Source organism: Corythoichthys intestinalis, chromosome 13, assembly GCF_030265065.1.
Source record: "Corythoichthys intestinalis isolate RoL2023-P3 chromosome 13, ASM3026506v1, whole genome shotgun sequence".
Classification (NCBI taxonomy): Eukaryota; Metazoa; Chordata; class Actinopteri; order Syngnathiformes; family Syngnathidae; genus Corythoichthys; species Corythoichthys intestinalis.
The window spans coordinates 49,348,123-49,374,605 of record NC_080407.1 but is presented as its reverse complement, the minus strand read 5'-3'; the positions used below and the strand labels follow the sequence as shown (position 1 = coordinate 49,374,605).

General features: G+C 40.0%; 1 protein-coding gene across 3 annotated transcripts in view; it reads right to left on the bottom strand.

The window, feature by feature from the left end:
• The window catches only part of LOC130927749 (pyruvate carboxylase, mitochondrial-like), a 292,766-nt gene that overhangs the window by 199,870 nt on the left and 66,413 nt on the right, over positions 1 to 26,483 (bottom strand). For all 3 annotated transcript variants that reach the window (XM_057853741.1, XM_057853743.1, XM_057853742.1), the window contains exon 11: positions 10,956 to 11,118. In XM_057853741.1, the coding sequence (XP_057709724.1) occupies positions 10,956 to 11,118 (163 nt within the window). The remainder of the gene's footprint in view (positions 1 to 10,955; positions 11,119 to 26,483) is intronic.

Sequence of the window (26,483 nt, the reverse complement as noted above, 5' to 3'; positions counted from 1 at the left end):
TAATTTGTACTCAAATTTATCTTTTAAGAACTACAGGTCTTTCTATCCGTGGATCCCTTGAACAGAAAGAATGTTAATAATGTTAATGCCATCATGTGGATTTATTGTTATAATAAACAAATACAGTACCTATGTAGAGTATGTTGATTGTTTAAAATTAACTCGAGAGGACAAAATTTATTTAATATTAGCATCTGCCAGATCATCGCAAGGATGATCTGGCAACTGCAATCAAAGAGAGTTGGCACCAAATTGATGAAGAATTCACATCAAGTCCATGCCTCAGAAGCCAGAAGCTGTCCTAAAAGCCAGAGGTGGTGCTACTAAATACTAGAGATGTGTTTTGTTATTTCTTTGTTTGTTTCTCATGATTCCATATTTTTTTCCTCAGAATGGAGTGATTCCATATATATTTCCCTGCACTTGCTCTATAAAATTAACATTTACTGAGCACCACAATGTTTTTTATTCATTTCTTTCAGTGTTTCTGAATGCTAAAGAGTTGCACTTTTGAACTAATTCATTATTTTTTCCAGGGGTTGTATTACTGTACCTTCCCTACGACTGTCAGAAACGGCTCCTCCTCCATTTTCTCTCGACTCGTCTCCAGGGAGACAACCCGCACCAGAAGTCTAATCACGTCCGAGGTGTCTGCGCACGTGACCTTCGCTAGGTCAAAGGAGGTGTTCTTTGAAAATGAGACCTTGTAAGGTCGGCTGTGGGGACCACCCACAAACATCACAGACATGCTAACATCTTGGGGAAGGTCCAACAGCCTTTCCCTTGTGGTCGCAGTTACATTGATGACTTCATTTTTCATCATAGATGATACTTTTCTTTTCTCTAGCTCCATGTGTTGCTATCAGTGTTGTTTTCATCAACAACGACGATCACAAAAACAGTTCGTCGACGAACAACTTTTTCATGACGATGACGTCACATTGACAAGCTAAAAATGTAGCTTGGGAGATTAGAACATAAGACGACGAAACCTCTGTGAATTTGGCCCCCCATTAGTTGCAAAAATATAGATGTCCAACATTTGGAAATGACTAATATGACTAACAAGGAAATTCGTCCAAAAGACAGACTAAAACAAAAATTAAAGGGCCAAAAACAACACTGGTTGCTTGACCATTTGTATTAAATATCAATTGCGTCAATGCTAACTGCTAGCATGTCAATGCGTTTCGCTTGAATTGTTCACATCAACATCCTCTTTCACTTGCTGAATGTGCAATTCCATGTTTTTTTTCCCCTCAAACGCACGTTTGATTGGCTGATGACGTGACCCCCACCCACTTCCCCCCTCCACACGCAACTCTCACAGTACAGAATTACGTTACATGGGAGGGATATTACAAGTTTTTTTAAGGCCAGTAGCCCGCTGTAAGTAATGTAAAACGTAATTGTTGTGAAACGCAACGCTAATTTTGCTACTGAAAGTCCAACCTGCATCACAGTTTAGCATTACCATTACATTAAACTGTGTGAACTTGCTAACGGAGTAGGAAGCTGCTTAGGAGAAGTGCCCTTCTGTATGTGTTTTCTACTATGTTAATGTTTATTATAATAATATTATATTTATTAATGTTGTCATTTAAATCTGTCTGAGCGGGGCATGTGCGTTAATTGCGTCAAATAATTTAACGTGATTAATTTGAAAAAATAATTACCGCCCATTAACGCGATAATTTTGACAGCCCTAGTTAAAAGCAAAAAAAACCAAAAAAAACGTGCAGTTAGCTTTTATTTTACGTCAATTTGTTGAAGTAGGATGCTAGTCTGTAAGACAATGTGGCGGCCGCCATATGTAAACAGAGCTTTCCAGGTGAAAATTCTTGTGAATAAATGTTTAAATCCCCGAATTCTTGAAAGATATAAACGTAAAACAGTCTCGATTCTTTGTTAAAAAAGCAGAAAATCAGGCAGTTAGCATTTATTTTACATAAATATGTTGAACAATGATGCTAGCCTGTTAGACAATGTGGTGGCAGCCTTACAACAAAGAGCTTTTTACGTTGAAAATTCTTGTTAATAAATGCTTAAATACCTGAATTCTTTATAGATATGGACGTAAAACAGTCACAATTCTTGGTTAAAAGCAAAAAACCTGTAGTAAGCATTTATTTTAAGTAAATATGTAGAAGTACGATGCTAGTCTATAAGTCAATGTGGCGGCTGCCATGTGGAAACAGAGCTTTTCCTGATAGAAATGGACACAAAACAGTCTCGATTCTTGGTTAAAAGCAAAAAAAAAAAAAAAACGTGCAGTTAGCTTTTATTTTACGTCAATTTGTTGAAGTAGGATGCTAGTCTGTAAGACAATGTGGCGGCCGCCATATGTAAACAGAGCTTTCCAGGTGAAAATTCTTGTGAATAAATGTTTAAATCCCCGAATTCTTGAAAGATATAAACGTAAAACAGTCTCGATTCTTTGTTAAAAAAGCAGAAAATCAGGCAGTTAGCATTTATTTTACATAAATATGTTGAACAATGATGCTAGCCTGTTAGACAATATGGTGGCAGCCTTACAACAAAGAGCTTTTTACGTTGAAAATTCTTGTTAATAAATGCTTAAATACCTGAATTCTTTATAGATATGGACGTAAAACAGTCACAATTCTTGGTTAAAAGCAAAAAACCTGTAGTAAGCATTTATTTTAAGTAAATATGTAGAAGTACGATGCTAGTCTATAAGTCAATGTGGCGGCTGCCATGTGGAAACAGAGCTTTTCCTGATAGAAATGGACACAAAACAGTCTCGATTCTTGGTTAAAAGCAAAAAAAAAAAACAAAACAAAAAAAACGTGCAGTTAGCTTTTATTTTGCGTCAATATGTTGAAGTAGGATGCTAGTCTGTAAGACAATGTGGCAGCCGCCAAATGTAAACAGAGCTTTCCCAGTGAAAATTCTTGTGACTAAATGTTTAAATCCCCGAATTCTTGAAAGATATGAACGTAAAACAGTCTCGATTCTTCGTTAAAAAAAGCAAAAAAACAGGCAGTTAGCATTTATTTTACATATATATGTTGAACAATGATGCTAGCCTGTTAGACAATGTGGTGGCAGCCTTACAACAAAGAGCTTTTTACGTTGAAAATTCTTGTTAATAAATGCTTAAATACCTGAATTCTTTATAGATATGGACGTAAAACAGTCACGATTCTTGGTTAAAAGCAAAAAAACGTGCAGTTAGCTTTTATTTGACGTCAGTATGTTGAAGTAGGATGCTAGTCTGTAAGTCAATGTGGTGGCCGCCAAATGTAAAGAGCTTTCCCGGTGAAAATTCTTGTGAAAAAAGTTTAAATCCCCGAATTCTTGAAAGATATAAACGTAAAACAGTCTCGATTCTTTGTTAATAAAGCAAAAAAAAAAAAAAAAACAGGCAGTTAGCATTTATTTTACATAAATATGTTGAACAATGATGCTAGCCTGTTAGACAATGTGGTGGCAGCCTGACAACAAAGAGCTTTTTACGTTGAAAATTCTTGTGAAAGAAAACAAATTACCTTGAATCCTCGAACAAATCACTCCTGAGACAATCCTTCCTGTTTGTATGCAGTACAGCCTTCGTATTTTTTCAACCTAAATCCGGCGTTGGATCGGTGCATGTGTCTGATTGTGGGATGGCCCCCTACTTGAGGGCTTGGCGCATTGAAGGTCGAATCTGACCCGCCAATATCATTATAAAGTCTATGCTCCTTTTTTTTCCTCCTCAGAGAAAACTTTTTGTCTCTTTTGATGCTCTGCCATCTTTGCAGAATTCGTGCGAAAAGGGGGAAGTGACGTATGCCGAAAAGCAGTCAGCACATTTGTAGGTTGTTTTTTTTTGTGTGTGGCAGGGTTCCTGCCACCCTCCTCAAAGTTAGTGTTGGTGAAAATTTGGTATTTTATGGAGTAATTAATGTTAGTTGAGTGCATGTATTTGTATTGCCTAAATCAGTTGCGTTCAGATATATGTATTTACCATTGTAAATTAGCTGTAGCATTCAGCTAGGAGGCTATGTGTTGGTTTTAAATACATAATGTGTAAAGTTTTGTTTAGTTTGAAAGCAAAGGCAGTCTTAGGAAGCCTGCTTTATTAACTGTACACTATTTGACACTTCAAAACCCATTCATATAATTCATCTGCAGCAATAAATCACGCAGCGCTGTCACATTCATCGATGGATGCAAATACGCTTGGACGACAACAACAACAAAAAATGCAAACACTGACAACAGGATATTGGGTTGGCGTCGCATGATGTATGGGATACATTTTAACATACTATTTCCATGTGGAAAACAATATGAAGACGTGCTACCCCCACCCCCCCTCTTCAACTCTCTCCCCAGTCTCTGTTTTCTACGGTAGCAAAGACCGCAAGATTAAGGGTTATGCTTCTCTCCGCAGCTACACGCTTTGCTTCAGGTAAAACAAGCACACTGAATAGCACATGACAGCGGGAGGAAGTGAAATGAGGTGCCGGATGTCAGGAGGAGGTGTATAATGAAAACACAGAGGAGATGGTAACAGCAGGGATTGGTCTTATTACTAGGATCGAAGGACAAGGAAAAACAGAAATTGTGAGAATGAAGATATGGGATTCAAGACGTCCAATTATGTGGCTCTTGAAAACTAAATTAAAACTCTTTATATGACTTTATGAAATGACTTCAAATGGCTTGGACTAGGGTTGTTCCGATCATGGTTTTTTTGCTCCAGATCCGATCCCGATCGTTTTAGTTTGAGTATCTGCCAATCCCGATATTTCCCGATCCGATTGCTTTTTTTTTTGCTCCCGATTCAATTCCAATCATTCCCGATCATATACATTTTGGCAATGCATTAAGAAAAAAAAACTCGGACGGATATATACATTCAACATACAGTACATAAGTACTGTATTTTTTTATCATGACAATAAATCCTCAAGATGGCATTTACATTATTAACATTCTTTCTGTGAGAGGAATCCACGGATAGAAAGATAAATGTGACTTTGTATACTGTGACTAAATATTGCCATCTAGTGTATCTGTTGAGCTTTCAGTAAATGATACTGTAGCCATTTAACTGTTCTGCCAAAATGCATGATGGGAAGTGCAACCATGACTGTGCGTCGTGGCACCGATTGATATATCTTTTCTGCGTTGGGAAATAACGTAGGGTGTAAAGAAAAAGATCAACTACTACCTTTCTTCCCCACATTGCTTTCCTATGATATTTCTAATTGTTGAGAGAGGTATTTTAAGGCCTTAGCCAATTAAAAAAAGGCTTCAAAGACCGCCAAAATTCACTCTACTCATTTTACGCTGCCTTTTAACTCTACATAAAGGTATATCGGCGCCATTATATTTTGAACACGACAATGCGTGAGTGGGTCGTGCAGCGCATCCGTTAATTGCGTTACATATTTTAACGTGATTAATTTTTTTTTTAATTAATTACTGCCGTTACGTGATAAATTTGATAGCCCTACTTTAAGCCAAAACTAAAGACTATGGATGAGTGTAAGACATTTTGTCTGTAACGTCAAACACAATTAGAAAACGATTTAATAAAAAAAAAAAAAAAAACATATATATATGAAAAAAAAGACATGTCCGATATTTTTTTTGCCGATTCCGATACTTTGAAAATGACATGATCGGACCCGATCCATCCCGATCGATTGGGACATCTTTAGATTGGACATCTTGCACCGTCTATGGCAGCCGATGGGTTTTAGTGGTCGATTAATCTATCAACTTCGTTCGAATAATCGAGTAATCGGGTTAGGAACATTGAATTTGTTGCAGATTACATTTTAGGAGATGTAAAACAAAGGCTTGCTAAGATTGCACTTTCAAAAGAGCATTAAATGTGAATTCAAAATAAAATTTCTTATATACAGTGCTGGCTAAAAGTAATGGCACCCTTTGACAAATCATGTGATGCTTCTCTAATTTGTGTAATCAAAAGCACCTGTTACTTACCTGTGGCACATAACAGGTGGTGGCAATAACTAAATCACACCTGCAGACAGTTAGAATGGATTAAAGTTGACTCAACCTCTGTCCTGTGAGCAGCTGTATTCAGCCATGTGAAATGAGTCGTTGTATTCACTGTGGCCACTGGAGGGCAGTATATCTACCCAAATCAAGCAAACTAAATGCAAACACTTTCAAAACAAACCATGACAATGCCACTCAAACGCATACTTGAAGCAGCAAAATTTGATTCAAAGCTTTTTTTCCTCATCGAATTACTCAAGTCAGTCGATTAATGGCTGCAGCACTACAGTCAATATGTTGTCGTACAACATGCCTCCCAGCATGCATTGCAGGACTACAGATGAAATAACATTTAAACTTAATGTTCTGTGCTCATTTTCTTAATTAGAATGCTAGTTGTTTCAGTAATTGCTAATTATGTTATCTAGTTTGTTGTTATGTGGTCATTTTAGTTTCTCATCGAATTACTCGAGTTAATCGATTCATCGTTGCAGCTCTTGTTTGAATGCGCTTCCTGTGTATTTTCTAAGCCACAAATCAAAGCCAATTGAGAAGACGCAGCCAAACGACCTTGTCTCTGCCCTTTATTAATCATTTATTCATCCGTCCCTCAAACGGCACCATCCCGGCGTTTTTTGTTGATTGTGTTTGGCTCATTCATAATGTATGGCGACCGGGGAGGTTTTCACTGTGTCAACATGTTTCATAACTCAACGGCACGGCAAAGTGCTGCAAAAGGGGAGCGGGGGTGCGCGCCGAGTGATATGAGCCCAGATAACGGGATGAGAGAGATGAAAATAGGCGAACGCGGGATTCCAAAGATAAAAAGAATGAGGAAAATATTTACGGTGTGTTAAGACTCTTACTGGGTAAGGAGTAGAACACGAAAGAATATGGAGAGGAAAGCGAGCAGAAAGGTCACAAGCTATTTCACGGTCATGCAAGTGGGCTTGTTTTTTGAGAGACAGTGAGAACCAAAATTAGTATTTGGCATGTGGCAAAAAGGATTTTGCCATGTGGCATTTTTTATGCCACGTGGCATTTTATTTGCCATGCGGCAAAATTGATTATACCGTGTGGCATTTTTTTTTGCCATGTGGCATTTTTTTGCCACGTGGCATTTTATTTTGCCATGTGGCGAAAAGGATTTTGCCATGTGGCAAAACAGATTTTGACATGTGGCTTTTTTTCGGTATGTGGCAAAGGTGATTTAGATTTTGTAAAAATTTGATGTGCATATCCGTCAATGGCATAGCCTGACTTGGTTGCCAGTTGAATGTCAATGCGCTGTATTTTGGCTTTTTTTTTTTTGAGACAGTGAGAACCAAAAGTGGTATTTTCCATGTGGCAAAATGGTTTTTGCCATGTGGCATTTTTTTGCCATGTGGCAAAATGGATTTTGCCATGTGGCAAAATGGATTTTAAGATGTGGCATTTTTTTTGGTATGTGGCAAACGTGATATGGATTTTGGAAAATTTTGATGTGCATAGCCGTCAATGGCATAGCCTGACTTGGTTGCCAGTTAAATGTCAATGCGCTGTATTTTGGCTTATTTTTTGAGAGACAGCGAGAACCAAAAGTGGTATTTGCCATGTGGCAAAATGGATTTTGCCATGTGGCATTTTTTGCCATGCAGCAATGGATATTGCAATGTGGTATTTTTTCGCCATGTGGCAAAACGGATTTTGCCAAGTAGCATTTTTTTGCCATGTAGCATTTTTTTTTGCCATGTGGCAAAATGGATTTGGATTTTGGAAAATTTAGACGTGCATAGCCATCAATGGCATAGCCTCACTTGGTTGCCTAGTTGAATGTCAATGCGCTGTAATGCTAAGTGTATGGTCAAAAATCACAGCCACATGTTTTTCTGCCATTTAAAATGAATGGAAAATTTGGGCGTGAATAGTCATCAATGGCATGGACGTGCATGACCTTCAAAACTGCCATAAACCACAAAAAATGCCACATACCCCCACCCCAAAAAAAATGTGACAAACCAAAATCCATTTTGCCACATACCAAAAAAAAATGTCACATGTCAAAACCCATTTTGTCACATGGCAAAAAAAAAATGCCACATGGCAAAATCCATTTTGACACATGGCAAAAAGAATACCGTATGGCAAACTCCATTTTGTCGCATGGCAAAAAAATGCCACATGGCAAAATCCATTTTGCCACATACCAAAAAAATGTCACATGTAAAAATCCGTTTTGCCACATGGCAAAAAGAATGCCACATGGCAAACTCCATTTCGCCATATGGCAAAAAAAATGCCACATGGCAAAATCCATTTTGCCACAAATACCACTTCTGGTTCTCGGCCCTGCTGTATTTCTATGTGCAGCCAATGTAAAATAAAAAGCGAGAATGTCAATGGCCCGAAAGCAAACGGAAGCACGCGTCGTGCTCATTCCTGGATTCCGCTCCGATATGCGACTTAATGATGATGGGCCGTAGATAATTGAAGCACATAACTAAACAAATGGGAACCGTAAACTGACGCCTTGATTGAAATGAAGCTATGCGTACATAAAAAGCAGTCTCTCACTCCAAAAGACTGATGATTTGTTTTATTGGAAAGTCAATAGCGCGAAGCAAATTAAATCATATTTTTTAAGGAGACAAAAGCAACGGCTCCAAGTACAAAAGTACAGCTTGTTGACACGTCCTGGATTTGGACTTATGGCATGCAAGTACATTTCAACGTGTGGTTTTGTTCCCCAGTGAGCTTAGTAATAAAATTAAAAAAATAGCACTTGGGTTTTTATTGACTGTGACCGGCCCTCATTACCACTGAAGTCCTAGCAAGGCCCAGGAGATAAACAAAGACGTGGAGGATGAGTGATAAAAAGGCGACTGTAAAAATGCAACACCATTCAAATCTGAAGATTCTATTCATAATTTTTAACAATATGTATCGTTTTAGGTGTAGCGATTTGCTATGAGAGTTGTAAATGCGTTAGCATTTGTAGCATTTAAGCTAGCGGACTTTTGTTGGGCAAATTCGGCTAAACTGCTAAATTTACATATTGATCAGACTAGATGGACGCTTGAACAGCAATTGTTTTGTACAAGTGTTTTATTGGGAAATGCGTTTCATTTTGAAATTAAGTATGTGTGTGTTACAGCTCTGCAAATTGTCAAACGTGAAGGAAGTAAAAAGCTTCAAAAAGCACAATTGCCTTGTTTGCTGTCTGTAAAGCTGAACAACTTCATGTTTGGTGAGGACAGAACACGTCATATTAATAAAGTCAAGTAAAAAAATGAGATACTGCGAGGGACAACAAGATACTGCTCATGGAACTAACGACGGGAGACAAAATGGCGGACGAGACGCCGGCGTCGTGAATTCGAAATAGCGTAAATCGAGTATGACGTAACCCAGGGACTACCTGTTCTAAACTGTTCCCACAGTTTAGTAATCCGTACACACGGTTTTACAACCTGTACCCACCCTGTAGCCATCTGTACCCCGCGTTTAGCCATGTTGCTCCTGGTGCTGCATCACCAGTAGGCGGATGGCAATGTAGTGTAAAGTGCTTTGAGGGCCTTGAAAGGTGGAAAAGGGCTATACAAATACAACACCATCTGTACCCACAGTTTAGCATCCTGTACCCACAGTTTAGCAACCTGTGCCCACAGTTTAGCAACATGTACCCAAAGTTCAGCCATTTGTACCAAAGTTTTGCAACCTGTACCCACGGTTTAGCCACCTGTATCCACGGTTTAGCCACCTGTTTCCACGGTTTAGCCACCTGTTCCCACGGTTTAGCCACCTGTTCCCACGGTTTAGCCACCTGTTCCCACAGTTTAGAAACCTGTACCCACAGTTTAGCAACCTGTTCCCACAGTTTAGCAACCTGTTCCCACAATTCAGCCAACTGTTCCCACAATTCAGCCATCTGTTCCCACAGTTTAGCAACCTGTACCCACAGTTTAGCAACCTGTACCCACAGTTCAGCCATCTGTACCCAGTTTAGTAAACTGTACCCACAGTTTTGCAACGTGTACCCACAGTTTAGCCATCTGTACCCAGTTTTGCAACCTGTACCCAGTTTAGTAAACTGTCCCCACAGTTTAGCCACCTGTACCCACAGTTTAGCAACCTATACCCACAGTTTAGCAACCTATACCCACAGTTCAGCAACTTGTACCCACAGTTCAGTGATCTGTACCTAGTTTAGCTATCTTTACCCAGTTTAGTAAACTGTCCCCAGTTTTGCAACCTGTACCCACAGTTTAGCCATCTGTACCAAGTTTAGTAAATTGTACCCACAGTTTAGCCACCTGTACTAACAGTTTAGCAATCTGTCCCCACAGTTTAGCAATCTGTCCCCACAGTTTAGCAACTTGTACTCAGTTTTGCAACCTGTACTCAGTTTTGCAACCTGTCCCCAGTTTTGCAACCTGTACCCACAGTTTTGCAACCTGTACCCACAGTTTAGCCATCTGTACCCACAGTTTAGCCATCTATACCCACATTTTAGCCATCTGTACCCACAGTTTAGTCACCTGTACCAACAGTTTAGCAATGACCCGAAAACAGTGGTCACCAATTTAATTTGGAAGGACTCCAAACATCGACCGACGCCAAAAAGCAGCTGCACTTGTTTGAAAGGTAACTAATGCACATTTTCTTTGGTAGCTGTGAAGAATGTCGCTTTCATTACTAAACTGTGGGTACAGATTACTAAACTATACCCAATGAATACTAAACTTTGGGTGGTTACTAAACTGTGGGTGGTTTAGTAATGTATGGGTTCAAATTACTAAACTGTGGGTACAGATTACTAAACAGTACCCACAAGATACTAAAAACCGTGGGTACAGATTATCTATGAAAAAGTGGCTCCGTAATATGCTTTCACGAGCCACACAAAATGATTTCGGTGGGCTGGATGTAGCCCCTGGACCTAGAGATTTGGCCATAATTCCGTGCATTTTAGCACAACCGCTACAAAGTCTTACCTCGATCCTGCCGGTGTCGGGCTGGAAACCTCTTGCCGGGTCCTCAGTGGTCACCCTGCACTGGATGGCGCAACCGTTGACCCTGATTTTGTCCTGCTTGAGGCCCAGTTCCGGCAGGCTGCGGCCAGCACACACGTGTAGCTGGGCGTGCACCAGGTCCACGCTGGGAACAGACACGACGGCGATATAGCGTCAATCTCATGTTGCCACCCTCCGTTCAAAACGTCTCTAAGTAGCTCCTTCCTGCTATCTAATCATGCTAGCGAACTCACCGTGGATGGGTGACTTTGTAAAGCACGTCTCATTTGAGCAAATGAATCGGCGACGCGTGAGGGGAAATGAAGCCCACATGAATAAGTCAAATAAGAAAAACAAATGTGATTAAAATACAAAATGTGTAACGCGATCACGTCAGTGCGACTCCTGAGAAAAGCCTGGCTGCGCTCCTAAAGCAAATCATTAATTCCAGTCTAATCTTGTATCATTAGAGCGTTGCTGTTTGGGATACCAGATTGCCAGTATTATATTATAATTATGGCACATCTGCACTGTAAAAATCAAGTTGGTAGAACTCAAAATTCCACGTGAATTTTCAGGCCGAGAGAAAAAAAAAAAAAACTTTTAAGTAAACTGAATTTCAGTCAGAAGACAAAATGAAGCTCTGAACCAATTGGCTGCAAAGCTTCATTGCTTCAAGAAGCTTCATTTAGCCATCACTGCTCCATTGGGGGAGACAATCAACCTCCTGCTGTCAACACTATTATAGTCCAACATGCTTCCTAGCATGCATTGCAGCGCTACAGATGTAAATAACAGTCAAAATTCATGATCAGTGCTAATCATTTCTTCAGTTACTGTTCCAGTTGTTTCATGAATTACTAGTTATGCTATCTGGTAACACTTTATTTGACAGTGGCGCCATAGGACAATCAATTATGACATGACACTGTCATGAGCAGCTGCTGGTGTAAATCTATCAAAATTTTTGGCGACTAATTTATTAATAGATTAGTTGTTGCAGCCTTAGTGTCAACAAAACATCGTTTTGTCCACTTAGACATTAAACCATAGCATTATTTCATGTATTTTTCCCATTTATCCCCACCATCTTTTAATATCTCCAATAACGTGTTCGCCTCATATAAAGATCAGTTTTGTTGCTGCAACGATTAATCGATTAACTCGAGTAATATGATTAGAAAAAAAGCTTCGAATAAAATGTTGCCACTTCAAGGATTTGTTTTTGTTTGCATTTAGTTTTATTGATTTGGGTGGATATACTGCCCTCGAGTGGCAACAGTGAATATGCCGTAACTCGTTTAACGTGACTGAATCTAGCTGCTTCCTGTTAAGACCAATAAAAGTTTTTGTTTGAGCCGATGTGTTTGTTTCTGCATTCATTATTTAGTTTGAAAGTATAGTTAGCCGTTTATTGGGGGAATATGCGTTTGAACGATTTGTTAAAGTTAGCATTTTATAGCATTTAAGCTAGCAGACTTTTGCAATGCAAGCAGCCAATTGTTCTTTTATTGTACTTGGAACCTCATTTTGTTTTTATATCGTTTGAAGTGAAACTCAGGTATCTAAACTTATTTTCAAATAAAAATACAATTCTGCATCGTTGGAAGAAACATTTGGGGATTTTTGTTTGTATTCACATTATTGCTCTTTTGAAAGTATAATCATAGCAAGCCTTTGTTTTACATCTCCTAAAATTTATTCTGCAACATATTATATGTTCCGAATCTGATGACTCGATTATTCGAACTAACTACTGTCATTTTCGGACTACAAGGAGCACCTGACTATAATCCGCTAAATTTAACACGAAAACAGCATTTGTTCATAGAAAAGCCGCATTGGATTATAAGGTGGAGCTGTCCTCACTGTATTATGGGATATTTACACCAAAAAATATTAACCGATAACACTTTATTAGACAGCAGCATCATACGACTGTCAGAAGACCAAATGAACCACCATGAACCGCTTTGAACCAATTGGCTGCGAAGCTTCATTTGGCCATCACTGCTTACCCAAGTAAACCTCCTGCTGTCAAAACTTATCATCCAACATGCCTCCTAGCATGCAATGCTGTGCTACAGATGTAATTAACAGTCAAAATTCATGTTCAGTGATAATTATTTCTTCAGTTACTGTTCCAGTTGTTTCGTTAATAACTACCGTAATTCTCGCATTATAAAGCGCACTTGAATATAAGCCGCTCCCCATCAAAATCTGGCACGAAAACAGCATTTGTTCAGAGAAAACACGGACTGGACTAAAAGCCGCAACTGTCCTCACTATATTATGGGATATTTACACCAAAAGATATTAACCGGTAACACTTTATTTGACAGCAGTATCATACAACTGTCATAAGACCAAATGAACCATCATGAAGCTTTGAACCAAGTGGCTGCAACGCTTCATTGCTTCGAGAAGCTTCATTTGGCCATACTGCCCCCTTGGGGGAGATAGTCAACCTCTGCTGCAACCTGCTGTCAACACTTGTCGTCCAACATGCCTCCTAACATGCATTGCAGTGCAACATATGTAAATAACAATTAAAATTCACGTTCGATGCTAATTATTTCTTCAGTTACCGTTCCACTTGTTTCATTAATTGCTAGTTTTAGTATTTGTTAAAACTTCATTTGACAGTGGCGCCATAAGACAGTCATTTGACCAGTATGATTTGACAGGACAATGTCATGAGCATTAATGAATGCTTATAACAAATGTCATTTAGTGCTATCTGGCAAACTATCTCACTTTTGAATGAATGTAAAAGATCTGAGATGGACATAAATGGAGTTAGTGACATAATTTGCCGGATAACACTGAATGACATAAGCATCCAGTAATGCCCATGATAGTGTCATGTCATAATAATGACGGTCTTATGACAGTCCTATGGTGCCGCTGTCCAAATAAATCAACAAAAGGAAAAAAAGTAGCGGCTTATAGCGGTCCAAAAATTACGGTATATAAGATGCTAAGACGCAAACAAGTGAGCTATCAACACCCTGGCTAAGGATCCAATTTATTTCTAATTCAGATTATACCGAAATTTACGCACGCAAGTTCTTGGCAATCTATAGCCGCCAACGGCAACCAATGAGCTAATCGTCAACGATTAGCGAGGCTGCATTAGCATTTTTTTGTCCAGTCAGAACAGGCTTAACGTTAGCAACAGTTAATTTGTGACCTTTCAGAATAATAAGCCAAACCAAGCAAAGGACGGTAGACGAGCCTTGGCCCGCTCGTCTCAATTAGCGCTTGGGTTACGCTAGCCGAGCAGAAGGACAATTAATGCAGCAGCCTGGTGTGAAAACATGCCGGACCAAGTAGAATGACGGAATCCGATGCTCATGTCACATTTTCAACAGCTCCACAGGCATACTTAAACATGAAGTATACGATTGACGTTTTTAACAAAACATAATTAGCATATTCATGACACTTTTAGAGACTAGCGTCCGCATGTAACAACTATTTTTAAATGCTAATGAGCGCATTTGAAAACTTTTGAATGGCGCGGATCAAAATTTGGCATAAATTTGCCACTTTGAAAGCATCATCAAAGGAGCGTGAAGGCCTGCTAATTCGGCTAAGACAAATGAAGACGCCAATGCTAGCATCTGTCCTTCACTAACAGCCTTTTGCGTCATTAGCAACTTGCAGTTGATGCTAATAAAGACAATGACAAGACGCAATTACACAATACGATCATTTCGCAGTTTTACCAGAGTATTGTCATCTGTGATGTTCTCAAGTTTCAATCTATTTCCTGCCATGCCGAGGTGTCATACCCGATGCTCTACATCTATTTTTCTTGCGGGCAGCTCCTGCTGAGCATTTGAGCATCCTTTTTCCTTTCAGGCCCCTGAATGGCTGCCAAGTTCCTATTTTATCGTGAAAAGTCGGAGAGGCAAAAATGCCTCAAGGAGTATCGTTCTTTCACCTTTACACAGCAGCCTTACGCATCGATCCGCACGTTCTTTACAGGCTGACGATTGGCCTGACGGTTGAAGTGGCAGCCTCTATTATGTGTCAACGAATTGAAAAAGAAATAGTGTCCTGATCCTATCACATTACATATTTCTGGCCTCTTTGACGCAAGGGGAAATGGTATTTTGCTAACATGCTAATCGATAATCATAGATATGCCTGCTTCTTTTGTTTTAGGACATTATACAACTACAAACTGCAATTTCTGGAGAAATTAAGATCGGGCTTTGCTGTGGTAGCTACAGATTTATCAGGTCACTTTCTGTTGATTGGGGGACATTTCGGGGACACGTCCGGTTGCGTGGCTGTCAATAGCATCAACTTCCTGTAGCTGTAAGGTAAGTTTTAGGTCAAAAATCACAACCACACAGGTTTTTCTGCCACTGAAAATCAATGGGAAATTTGGACATGCATGGCCGTCAATGGCATCGAATTACTTGGGCGCCAGCTGAACGTCAATGAGCTGCAATGGTAAGTTTTTGGTCAAAAATCACAACCACACAGGTTTTTCTGCCATTGAAAATCAATGGGAAATTTAGACGTACATAGCCGTCAATGGTACGGAGGTGCATGGCTGTCAATGGCATCGACTTACTTGGGCGCCACTTAAATGTCAATGAGCTGTAATGTCAAGTTTTTGGTGAAAAATCACAACCACAAGGGGTTTTTTTGCCTTTGAAAATAAATGGGAAATTTGGACGTACATGGCCGTCAATGGTATGGACCTGCATGGCTGTAAATGGCATCGACTTACTTGGGCGCTAGTTGAATATCAATAAGCTGTAATGGTAAGTTTTTTGTCCAAATTTGGACGTACATGGCCGTCAATGGTATGGAGGTGCATGGCTGTCAATGGCATCGACTTACTTGGGCGCCAGTTGAATGTCAATGGGCTGTTATGGAAAGTTTTGGTCAAAAATCACAACCACACAGGAATTTTCTGCCATTAAAAATCAATGGGAAATTTGGACGTACATGGTTGTCAATGGCATGGACGTGCATGACCGTCAATGGCATCGACTTACTTGGGCGCCAGTTGAATGTCAATAAGCTGTCATGGTAAGTTTTTGGTCAAAATTTGGACATACATGGCCGTCAATAGCATGGACGTGCATGGCTGTCAATGGCATCGACTTACTTGGGCGCCAGTTGAATGTCAATGAGCTGTAATGTTAAGTTTTTGGTCAAAAATCAAAACTACACAGGTTTTTCTGCCATTGAAAATGAATGGCAAATTTGGACATACAAGGCCTTCAATGGTATGGACGTGCATGGCTGTCAAGCTATCAACTTACTTGTGCACCAGTTTAATGTCAATGAGCTTCAGTGGTACGTTTTTGGTCAAAATTTGGACGTACATGGCTGTCAATGGTATGGACGTGCATGGCTGTCAATGGCATCGACTTACTTGGGCGCCAGTTGAATGTCAATGAGCTGTAATGTTAAGTTTCTGGTCAAAAATCACATCCACACAGATTTTTCTGCCATTGAAAATGAATGGCAAATTTGGACATACAAGGCTTTCAATGGTATGTACGTGCATGGCTGTCAATGGCATCGACTTACTTGGGCGCCAGTTGAATGTCAATAAGCTGTAATGGCAAGTTTTTGGTCAAAATTTGGATGTACATGGCTGTCAATGGTATGGACTTACTTGGGCGCCAGTTGACTGTCAATGAGCTGTCATGATAAGTTTTTGGTAAAAAATCAAAACCGCACAGGTTTTTCTGCCATTGAAAATGAATGGGAAATTTGGACGTACATGGCCGTCAATGTTACAGACGTGCATGACTGTCAATGGCATCGACTTACTTGGGCACCAGTTGAAGGTCAATCAGCTGCAGTGGTAAGTTTTGGGTAAAAAAAAAAATCACAACCACAAAACTTTTTCTGCCATTGAAAATGAATGGGAAATTTGGACGTACATGGCCTTGAATGTTAAGGCCGTGCATGGCAGTCAAGGCATCGACTTACTTGTGCACCAGTTGAATGTCAACGAGCTGTAATGGTACGTTTTTGGTCAAAATTTGGACGTACATGGCTGTCAATGGTACGGATGTGCATGGCTGTCAATAGCATTGACATACTTGGACGCCAGTTGAATGTCAATGTGCTGTCATGGTAAGTTTTTGGTCAAAAATCACAACCACACAGTTTTTTCTGACATTGAAATGAATGGGAAATTTGGACGTACATGGCTGTCAATGGTACGGATGTGCATGGCTGTCAATGGCATCGACTTACTTGGTCACAACTTCAATGTCAATGAGCTGTCATGGTAAATGGTCAAAAATCACAAGGACCTACGATTTCCAGCAATTGAATCTGAGTGGGAAATTTCGACGGACATGGCTGTCAATGGCATCCCATTAGAAAAGAAGTTTTGGGCGAATTTTGGGGTCACTTCCTGTTATCGGGTCACTTCCTTGTGATCTGGGGTAATTTGACAGTCACTTCCTGTTGATATCGGGTCACTTCCTGTTGATTTTGGGCCAATCAGGGTTAACTTCCTGTCGATATTGAGCTATTCGGGTTGGAACTCAATCGGCGTGAATGAAACTTTCAATGCTATTGATATCAACGGCGAATAGTAGGTGACACCTCCTGGCGGATTTAATTATCTCTTTGCGAAAATGAGCGTTATCAACATGAACAGTGAGTTTGACGACGACAAATTTTGACAACAACATCCCCTCGCTGCGTTATAAACAGCCCATTAGCCTCGTGATCAGTGATGACAAGGACCGTATTCACCAAAGGTCGCAGCTAGCCGGTGGGGGGAGTTCACTCTACAAGGCTCGAGAGTTAAAAGGCCACGTCGACTACAAAAATATGATGGAGGAGAAGTAGGCAGGTAGAGCGAAACGCCGCGGCTCTTGGATGCATACTCTCAAAGCGGAGAGCGAGGGAAACAAACAAGATGAAAGCGGGACGTTTCCGACTGAAGTGGAGAGGAGATGAGGCAGTGGGAGTGTGGAAGAGGATAAACAGCTGCTTTCAAAGTGGGGAAAGTAGGAGTGTGGAAAGCGATTGGATTTGGACACACTCGAAGGGGAAGACAGTGAATGAAAGGAAGGAGGTGGTGGGCGGAAAGAAGGTAGAAGCGGGGATGCTAATGGATGTCCAATTCAGATGACTGAAGAAATAGGTGATGCTAATAATGCTAAATATATTCATTGGTTACAGAACAGGAATCCACAAAATACATAAGAAAATTAAATACAGCAAATCAGGGAGTGACCTGATTTGAACAGGACATGTCCCCAAATCAACAGGAGGTGACCTGATAAGACCAGGACATGTCCCAGAAATGTCCCCAAGTCAACAGGAAGTGACCTGATGACCAGGACATGTTCCCAAATCAACAGGAAGTGACCTGTTTGACCAGGACATGACCCAGGAATGTCCCCAAATCAACCGAAGTGGCCTGATTTGAACAGGACATGTCCTGAAATGTCTCCAAATCAACAGGAAGGGACCTGGTATGACCAGGACATGTCCCTGAAATGTCCCCAAATCAACAGGAAGTGACCTGGTATGACAAGGACATGTCCCCGAAATCAACAGGAAGTGACCTAACATGAATGTCCCCAAATCAACAGAATGTGACTTCACATGACCAGGATATGTCCCTGAAATGTCCCCAATTTAACAGAGGGTGACCTGATATGACCAGGATATGTCCCCAAAATGTCCCCAAATCAACAGGAAGTGACCTGATATCAGCAAGACATGTCCCCGAAATGTCCCCAAATCAACAGGAAGTGACCTGATATGACTAGGACATGTCCCCTAAATGTCCCCAAATCAACAGCAAGTGACCTAATTTGACCAGGACATGTCCCAGAAATGTCTTCAAATCAACAGGAAGTGACCTAATATGACCAGGACATGTCCCCAAATCAACAGGAAGTGACCTGACATGACCAGGACATGTCCCCAAATCAGCATGAAGTGACCTGATATGAACAGGACATGTTCCCGAAATGTCCCCAAATCAACAGGAAGTGACCTGATTTGACCAGGACATGACCCATAAATGTCCCAAAATCAACAGGAAGTGACCTGATTTGACCAGGACACGTGCCAGAATTGTCCCCAAATCAACAGGAAGTGACTTAATATGAATGCCCCAAAATCAACAGGAAGTGATCTGATTTGACCAGGACATGTCCCATAGTTGTCCCCAAATCAACAGAAAGTGACCTAATACGAATGTCCCCAAATAAACAGGAAGTGACTTGATATGACCAGGATATGTCCCTGAAATGTCCCCAAATCAACAGGAACTGACCCGATATGACTAGGACATGTCCCCGAAATGTCCCCAAATCAACAGGAAGTGACCTAATCTGACCAGGACATGTCCCAGAAATGTCTCCAAATCAACAGGAAGTGACCTAATATGACCAGGACATGTCCCCAAATCAACAGGAAATGACCTAATTTGACCAGGACATGTTCCCAAATCAACAGGAAGTGACCTAATATGACCAGGACATGTCCCAGAAATGTCCCCAAATCAACAGAAAGTAACTTATACTTATATCCCTGATATCAACAAGACATGTCCCCGAAATGTCCCCAAATCAACAGGAAGTGACCTGATATGACTAGGACATGTCCCCGGAATGTCCCCAAATCAACAGGAAGTGACCTAATTTGACCAGGACATGTCCCCCAAATGTCCCCAAATCAACAGGAAGTGACGTGATATGACCAGGACATGTCCCCCAAATGTCCCCAAATCAACAGGAAGTGGTATTGATATTGATATTGTCCCCGAAATGTCCCCAAATCTACCTGGGCGGGTCTAAGATCTGTATCTTCCCACAGCAAAGCTCCATCGTAATTTCTCCGGAAATTGCAGTTTCGAGTGCTAAATCTACTCATTGGTTACAGAACAGGAACCCACAAAATACATAAACAGAAATCAATTAAATGATAAAGCAAATATAATAATCCTCTAAAATCTTGAGGCTAACAGAGATACGGTATACCATAGACAGGCTAATAGAAATTAGCATAGCTTTTAGGCTAACTCATAAAAATTCCATTCTGTTTATTGTTTGTGGCGCATGGCGTGTTATATAAAATGCAGCGCGCCGCCATAGAACTTGTTGTCGCGTGCATGCTAATGGAATCAGTAGCTCAGCCGATGTGGCGGCGACTTATTGCCGCATAAATATAAGACGGCGGGATGCATTAATGATTCATTAGCTCCCTAAAATGAGGCTTTCATGTCATGTGCTATCCATATATTGCTTAAAAGGGAGCGCTAGCATGCGCGCGCGTGTACTTGACCTCCCACGTTAGCTTCAACGGAAATTCGCGCCGCTGCTTTCTCATCGTGACGCCGGGCTTATTTTGTTTTCTCTTCCTCACGCTTCCGTCTGCTTGGTAACAGGGGAAGCAAGAATTAATTAGGGGGCTGATTGCCAGGCAGGGGAAAAAAAAAAAAAAAAAAGGAAACCAAATCACATCAGATGCTTCCGTGCCGTGTTCCTAAATATGTTTTTTTTTTCCTTCACGCGCGCTTGCGTTTGTCTTCTTTTCGGCTTCCTTCCGAAATTGATGTCAAAATGCCACGCTCGCGCCGGGGCGGTTGCATTTTCTTATTTCCCGTCCGTCTCGTCTGCTTTCTTTTGTTTGCCGCCGAAAGCCGTCTTCGGAAATTTCCACTGACGCCTCCACCTGTTTTTCTTTTGTGATTATTCATACGGCCTGGCTTCCGTTTTAATCCTCTACTTTTCTCTGCCAGCTGTTATTTTTCTGTCACTTGGTGTTTGTTCATCTTCCTGAAAATTTTTGGAGGAATTGCGATAGTTTAGTTTGCTGTGAAGGTTTCTATATCGGGTCACTTCCTGTTGATTTTGAAGCATTTCTAGGTCACTTCCTGTTGAAATCGTGTCACTTCCTGTTGATTTTTGGGCATATCGGAGTCACTTCCTGTTGATATTGGGGCACTTGTTAATGTTGGGACATTTCCAGGTCACTTGCTGTTGATATTGAGTCACTTGTTGATTTTGGGGCATTTCCAGGTCACTTCCTGTTGATATTGGGTCACTTGTTGATTTTGGGGCATTTCCAGGTCACTTCCTGTTGATTTTGGGTCACTTGTTGATTTTGGGGCATTTCCAGGTCACTTCCTGTTGATTTTGGGTCATTTCGTAGTCACTTCCAGTTGATATCGGGTCATTTCCTGTTGATTTTGGGGCATTTCCAGGTCACTTCCTGTTAATCTTGGCTCACTTCCTGCTCATTTTGGGTCATTTTTCAGTCACTTCCTGTTGATATCGGGTCACTTCCTGTTGATTTTGGGTCATTTCAGGGTCACTTCCTATTCATATTGGGCCAATTGCTACCGATTCGGAGCTATTTCAGGGTCACTTTGCTGTAACAGGTCACTTCCTGTTGATCTCGGGTCATTTCGCAGTCACTTCTTGTTGATATTGTTTCACTTCCTATTCGGGTCACGTCCTGTGATTTGGGGAGGGGCCTTTTTTAGGTCACTTCCTTTTAATTATGGGTAACTTTGCGGTCACTTCCTGTACATATTGGGCCAATTGCTACCGAGTCACTTCCTGTTGATTTTGGGGCATTTTCAGGTCACTTCCAGTCGATATTAAGTCACTTGGTTTGTAAATAATTAATAGTGAAGTTTTCGTCCCATTGATATAATGGCCAATAGGGCCATTAGAAATGAACGGGTACGTTTTTCGCAAATTTGGGCCGAACCGTATGTTTTTAGCGAACAGGAAGTGACCCATAAATGCCCCAAAATCAACAGAAAGTGACTGACAACAGCAAATGTCTAGAAATGCTCCAAAATTAAATTCATTGACCGCCATAGACGTCCAATCTGTTTTAAGTTGGAGCGAACCAACCAATATTATAGATGGGAACTTTTGCATTACATGCAAAGCTGCCATCAATATTAAGCTCCACCCAGTTTGACGTCTATTCCCGTCTTCAATATCAATGTCCCTCTATTACCAACTACCACAATACATACTTTCACTTCAAAAGGACTGGACGTGTGACTAATAATAAACTAATTGAAATTCACAGCAAGGTGTCGCATTACACGTGTAATACGAGCGGGAAAGTTGAGTTAGTCTATTTGCCAAGTTAATCCTTGGATTGTAATGCCTTAGCGCACTTAAGACTCGGCTCCTCACACCTTGCTTAATAGTTATAAACCACTATTTGACATTTGGTTGGTGCGCAAGTCAACTCTGCGTGCTGTTAAATTTAAATCATCCCCGTAATGGTTGGCACTTAGCGATGGGAATATTCATGATTTGCACAGGAAGGACCTTTAGCCTCCGTGTCAAGCATTTCCCTCTCAAATTGGACAAAGTACATATCCGATCTATATATAAATGAATAGCAAATTATCCATATAGCACAAGCAAATTCATATCATTTTCTTAAATAGCCGTAAAATTATCAGCACTGTTTTCCTCTTGGGCTTCATGACCACTTGATAGCTAGCGTCATAGAGCAAATGAACCACCACGAAGCTTTGAAACAACTGGCTGCAAAGCTTCATTGCTTCAAGAAGCTTCATTTGGCCATCCCTGCTCAACGTAATCTCTCACTTCCCTTAAGAAAGAAACTCTGCTGCCCCCTGCTGTCAACTCGGACGGCAACTATCGATTATTTTAGTCATCGATTAATCTCTCAACTAATTAGTTCGAATAATAGAATGACCGAATAATAATAATAGAACAAATCTAAGTACAACAAAAGAACCATTGGCTAACTTGCATAGCAAACATCAGCTAGCTTAAATGCTACAAAATGCTAACTTTTTTAACAATGCTCATCACAAATCGTTCAAACACAAATTCCCACAAAAAAAAACAGCTAACTGTGCTTCTAAGCTAAATAACAAATGCTTTAACATATTAGCTCAAACAAAAACTTACTTGTGTTGGTCTTAACAGGGAGCAGCTGGATTCAGCCACGTTAGACGAGTTAAACTCCCACAAAAAAAACCCCGCTAATTATGTTTCTAAGCTAAATAACAAATGCTTAAACATATTAGCTCAAACAAAAACTTACTTTTGTTGGTCTTAACAGGGAGCAGCTGGATTCAGCCCCGTGAGACGAGTTATATTCCCCTCCAAAAAAACAGCTAACTATGCTTCTAAGCTAAATAACAAATCCTTAAACATATTAGCTCAAACAAAAACTTACTTTGTTGGTATTAACAGGGAGTAGCTGGATTCAGCCACGTTAGATGAGTTATGGTATATTCACTGTTGCCACTTGAGGGCAGTATATCCACCCAAAGCAATAAAACTAAATGCAAACACTTTCAAAACAAACCATTTAACGCCACTCTAATTTAAACAAATTCTCAAATTGGGGGAAAAAATTTCAAAGCTTTTTACTTATCGAATAACTCGAGTTAATCGATTCATCGTTGCAGCACTTTTCAAGTGCAAAAAAATACCGTAATTCTCGGACTAGCTTAAATGCTATAAAATGTTAACTTTTTTATTTTATTTTACAACGCTCTTAACAAACAGCTAACTATGCTTCTAAGCTAAATAACAAATGCTTAAACATATTAGCTCAAACAAAAACCTACTTTTGTTGGTCTTAACAGGGAGTGGTGCCAGCATAGAGGGCAGTATATCACCCCAAATCAATAAAACTAAATGCAAACACTTTCAAAACAACGCCACTCTAATTAAACGAATCCTCAAAGCAGCAAAATTTGATTCGAAGCTTTTCATTTCTAATCAAATTACTCAAGTTAATTAATCGTTGCAACACTACTGTCAATGCTGTTGTCCTGCAACATGCCTCATGCCTCCCAGCATGCATTGCAGCACTACAGATGGAAATAACATTAAAACAATGTTTTGTGCTCATTGTTTTGATAAATAGTTCTAGTTGTTTAATTAATTGCTAGTTAATCTATCTAGTTTGTTGTTGTGTGATCATTTTAGTTTCGTTTTGAAACTGAATTTGAATGGCCTTTGATCTAATCCCCTGCCATTATTTGTCCTTTTTCGTGAAGTGGATCTGCTTACATACTGGACTGCCTCATATTTGTCACAAAAAAGCAGGTAGCTATCTAATACAATTCAGATGGATCCAAATATCCAAAATAAAATTCCAGACTGTTTCTTCAAACTATGTACAAATGCATTTTCATTTAAATGTTTAAATACCTAAGTTTAGCCTCAAACGATATACAAAACAAATGCATAAATGAGGATCTAAGTACAACAAAACAACAATTGGCTATCATCGCAAAAGTCCGCTTGCTTAAACGCTATAAAGACTTTTTTTTTCCAATGCTACTAACAAATCGTTCAAACACATATTCCCACAAAAAAATACAGCTAACTATGCTTCTGAACTAAATAACAAATGCATAATAAAACATATTAGCTCAAGCATCATTTTTGTTTGTCTTAACCGGGAGCAGCTGGATTCCGCTTTGTGAAATAACCCAGTTGACTGTAGCTTTAGGGGCGTTGAAAACGTTGTTATCCAGTGGATAAATGGTTCTCCGAAGCTAAATTTTCTCAGTATTCATCATTTTAGTGTTGTTTTGAAACCGAGTTTGAAAGACCTTTCATTTAATAACCTGACATTATTTGAATTTTTTTGTGAAATGGATCTGCTTACATACTGTAAGCGTGGACTGCATCATATTTGATACAAAATAGCAGGTAGCTAGCTAATACAAGCCAGGTTGGATACAGCAAATATTTGTTTATATGTAACCTATTTACCGTAATTTTCGCACTATAAGCCACACTGTTACTATAAGCCGCAGCCTTCCTCACTGTATTATGGGATATTCACAAAAGATATTAACCGGTAACACTTTATTTGACAGCGGCATCATAAGGCTGTCTAAGACCAAATGTACCACCATGAAGTTTTGAACCAATTGGCTGCGGAATTAATTAATAATTAATAAAAGAAGCTTCATTTGGCCATCACTGTTCCCTTGGAGGAGACATTCAACTTCTGCTACCACCTGCTGTCAACACTGTTGTCGTCCAACATGCCTCTTAGCATGCATTGCAGTGCTACAGATATAAATAACAGTCAAAATTCATGTACTGTTCTAATTATTTCTTCAGTTACTGTTCCAGTTGTTTCATGAATTGCTAGTTATGGTATTTGGTTACACGTTATTTGACAGTGGCGCCATAAGACATGAGCATTAATGAATGTTTATAGCAGATGTTTTTTAGTGTTATCCGGCAAATTCTCACATTTTGAATGGATGCTAAACATCCAAGATGGACACAAATGGAGTTAGTGACATAATTTGCCAGATGACACTTAATGATATCTGCCATAAGCGTTCAGTAATGCCCATGAGAGTGTCATGTCATGATTGTGATGCTGCTGTCTTATGATGCTGCTGTCAAAAAAAGTGTTAACTATTAACCCAAATAAATCAACAAATACGCCGCACTGGACTATAAGCCGCAGGATTCAAAATTAATTAAGTAGCGCTTATAGTCCGAAAATTTCGGTAAATTTACTTAAGTTAGAAAATGTTCTGGAAGCGTAGCATGAGTTTGTTTGTTTTTTTATTCCCCCAAAGCAATTTGGTGCCCAGGGCAACCGCCTAGCAAGCCTATGCCCAGGGTTAGCCCTGCTTTAGACGAAAGAGCTTTGTTTAGGAGTTCAAACCGTCGTTTTGTGTGACATTATTTACGGATTCGAACCATTTTAAATCCAAAATGTCTCTAAACAAATCCAAATGAATTATTGGAGATTTTTTGGATCGGATAAGTTGATTATTAGTCGATTCATCATTGCAGGAACAACGCGATTGCACAAGTTTGGAAAAGTTCTCTCGCATTCCAACACTGATTGATCGTCCAATTAATATCACAATGCCTTTTTGGCCCTGATTAATTGAAGCACATTAAGTCAAACTCATCTAAACGCCACATTAGCTCTGCCTATCGACGTTTCTTTCATTGAAATTGCTCTAGCACATGTAAGCAAAGCGGGCCAATTATGCCTATTATTTGCGTGATTTCTTCATTATTGATAAGACATTATGGCCGGAAACATGTGACAATGTCTGTCAGGACATTTTTATCCTCGCTGCTCAGTCCCCATGTTGGCGTCTAACCTTTGATGGCAATCCCCAAGAAGGTGGGGAAGGCTTAGTACGACTCCCAAAGAGGATTATGGGCGAGAACGTATGGAAATTACAGTCTAATATATTATTCAGGTCATGGTAATTCATGCAAATGAGGGGTTTTAATAATGCCATCCTTGAGATGAAAATATGTGTAAAGCAGCATGCGTTTTTAATTTTTTAATGAACTCATTGGCTGCCATTGACAACGCTAGATGTCCCATCCATTTCCAGAGGTATGAAAAAGTATCTGAACCTTCTGGAATTTCTGCATAAAATCAACATCAAATGGGATCCGATCTTTGTCAAAATCACACAGATGAAAATACAGTGTCTGCTTTGACTAAAACCACCCAAATTTTATAGGTTTTCAT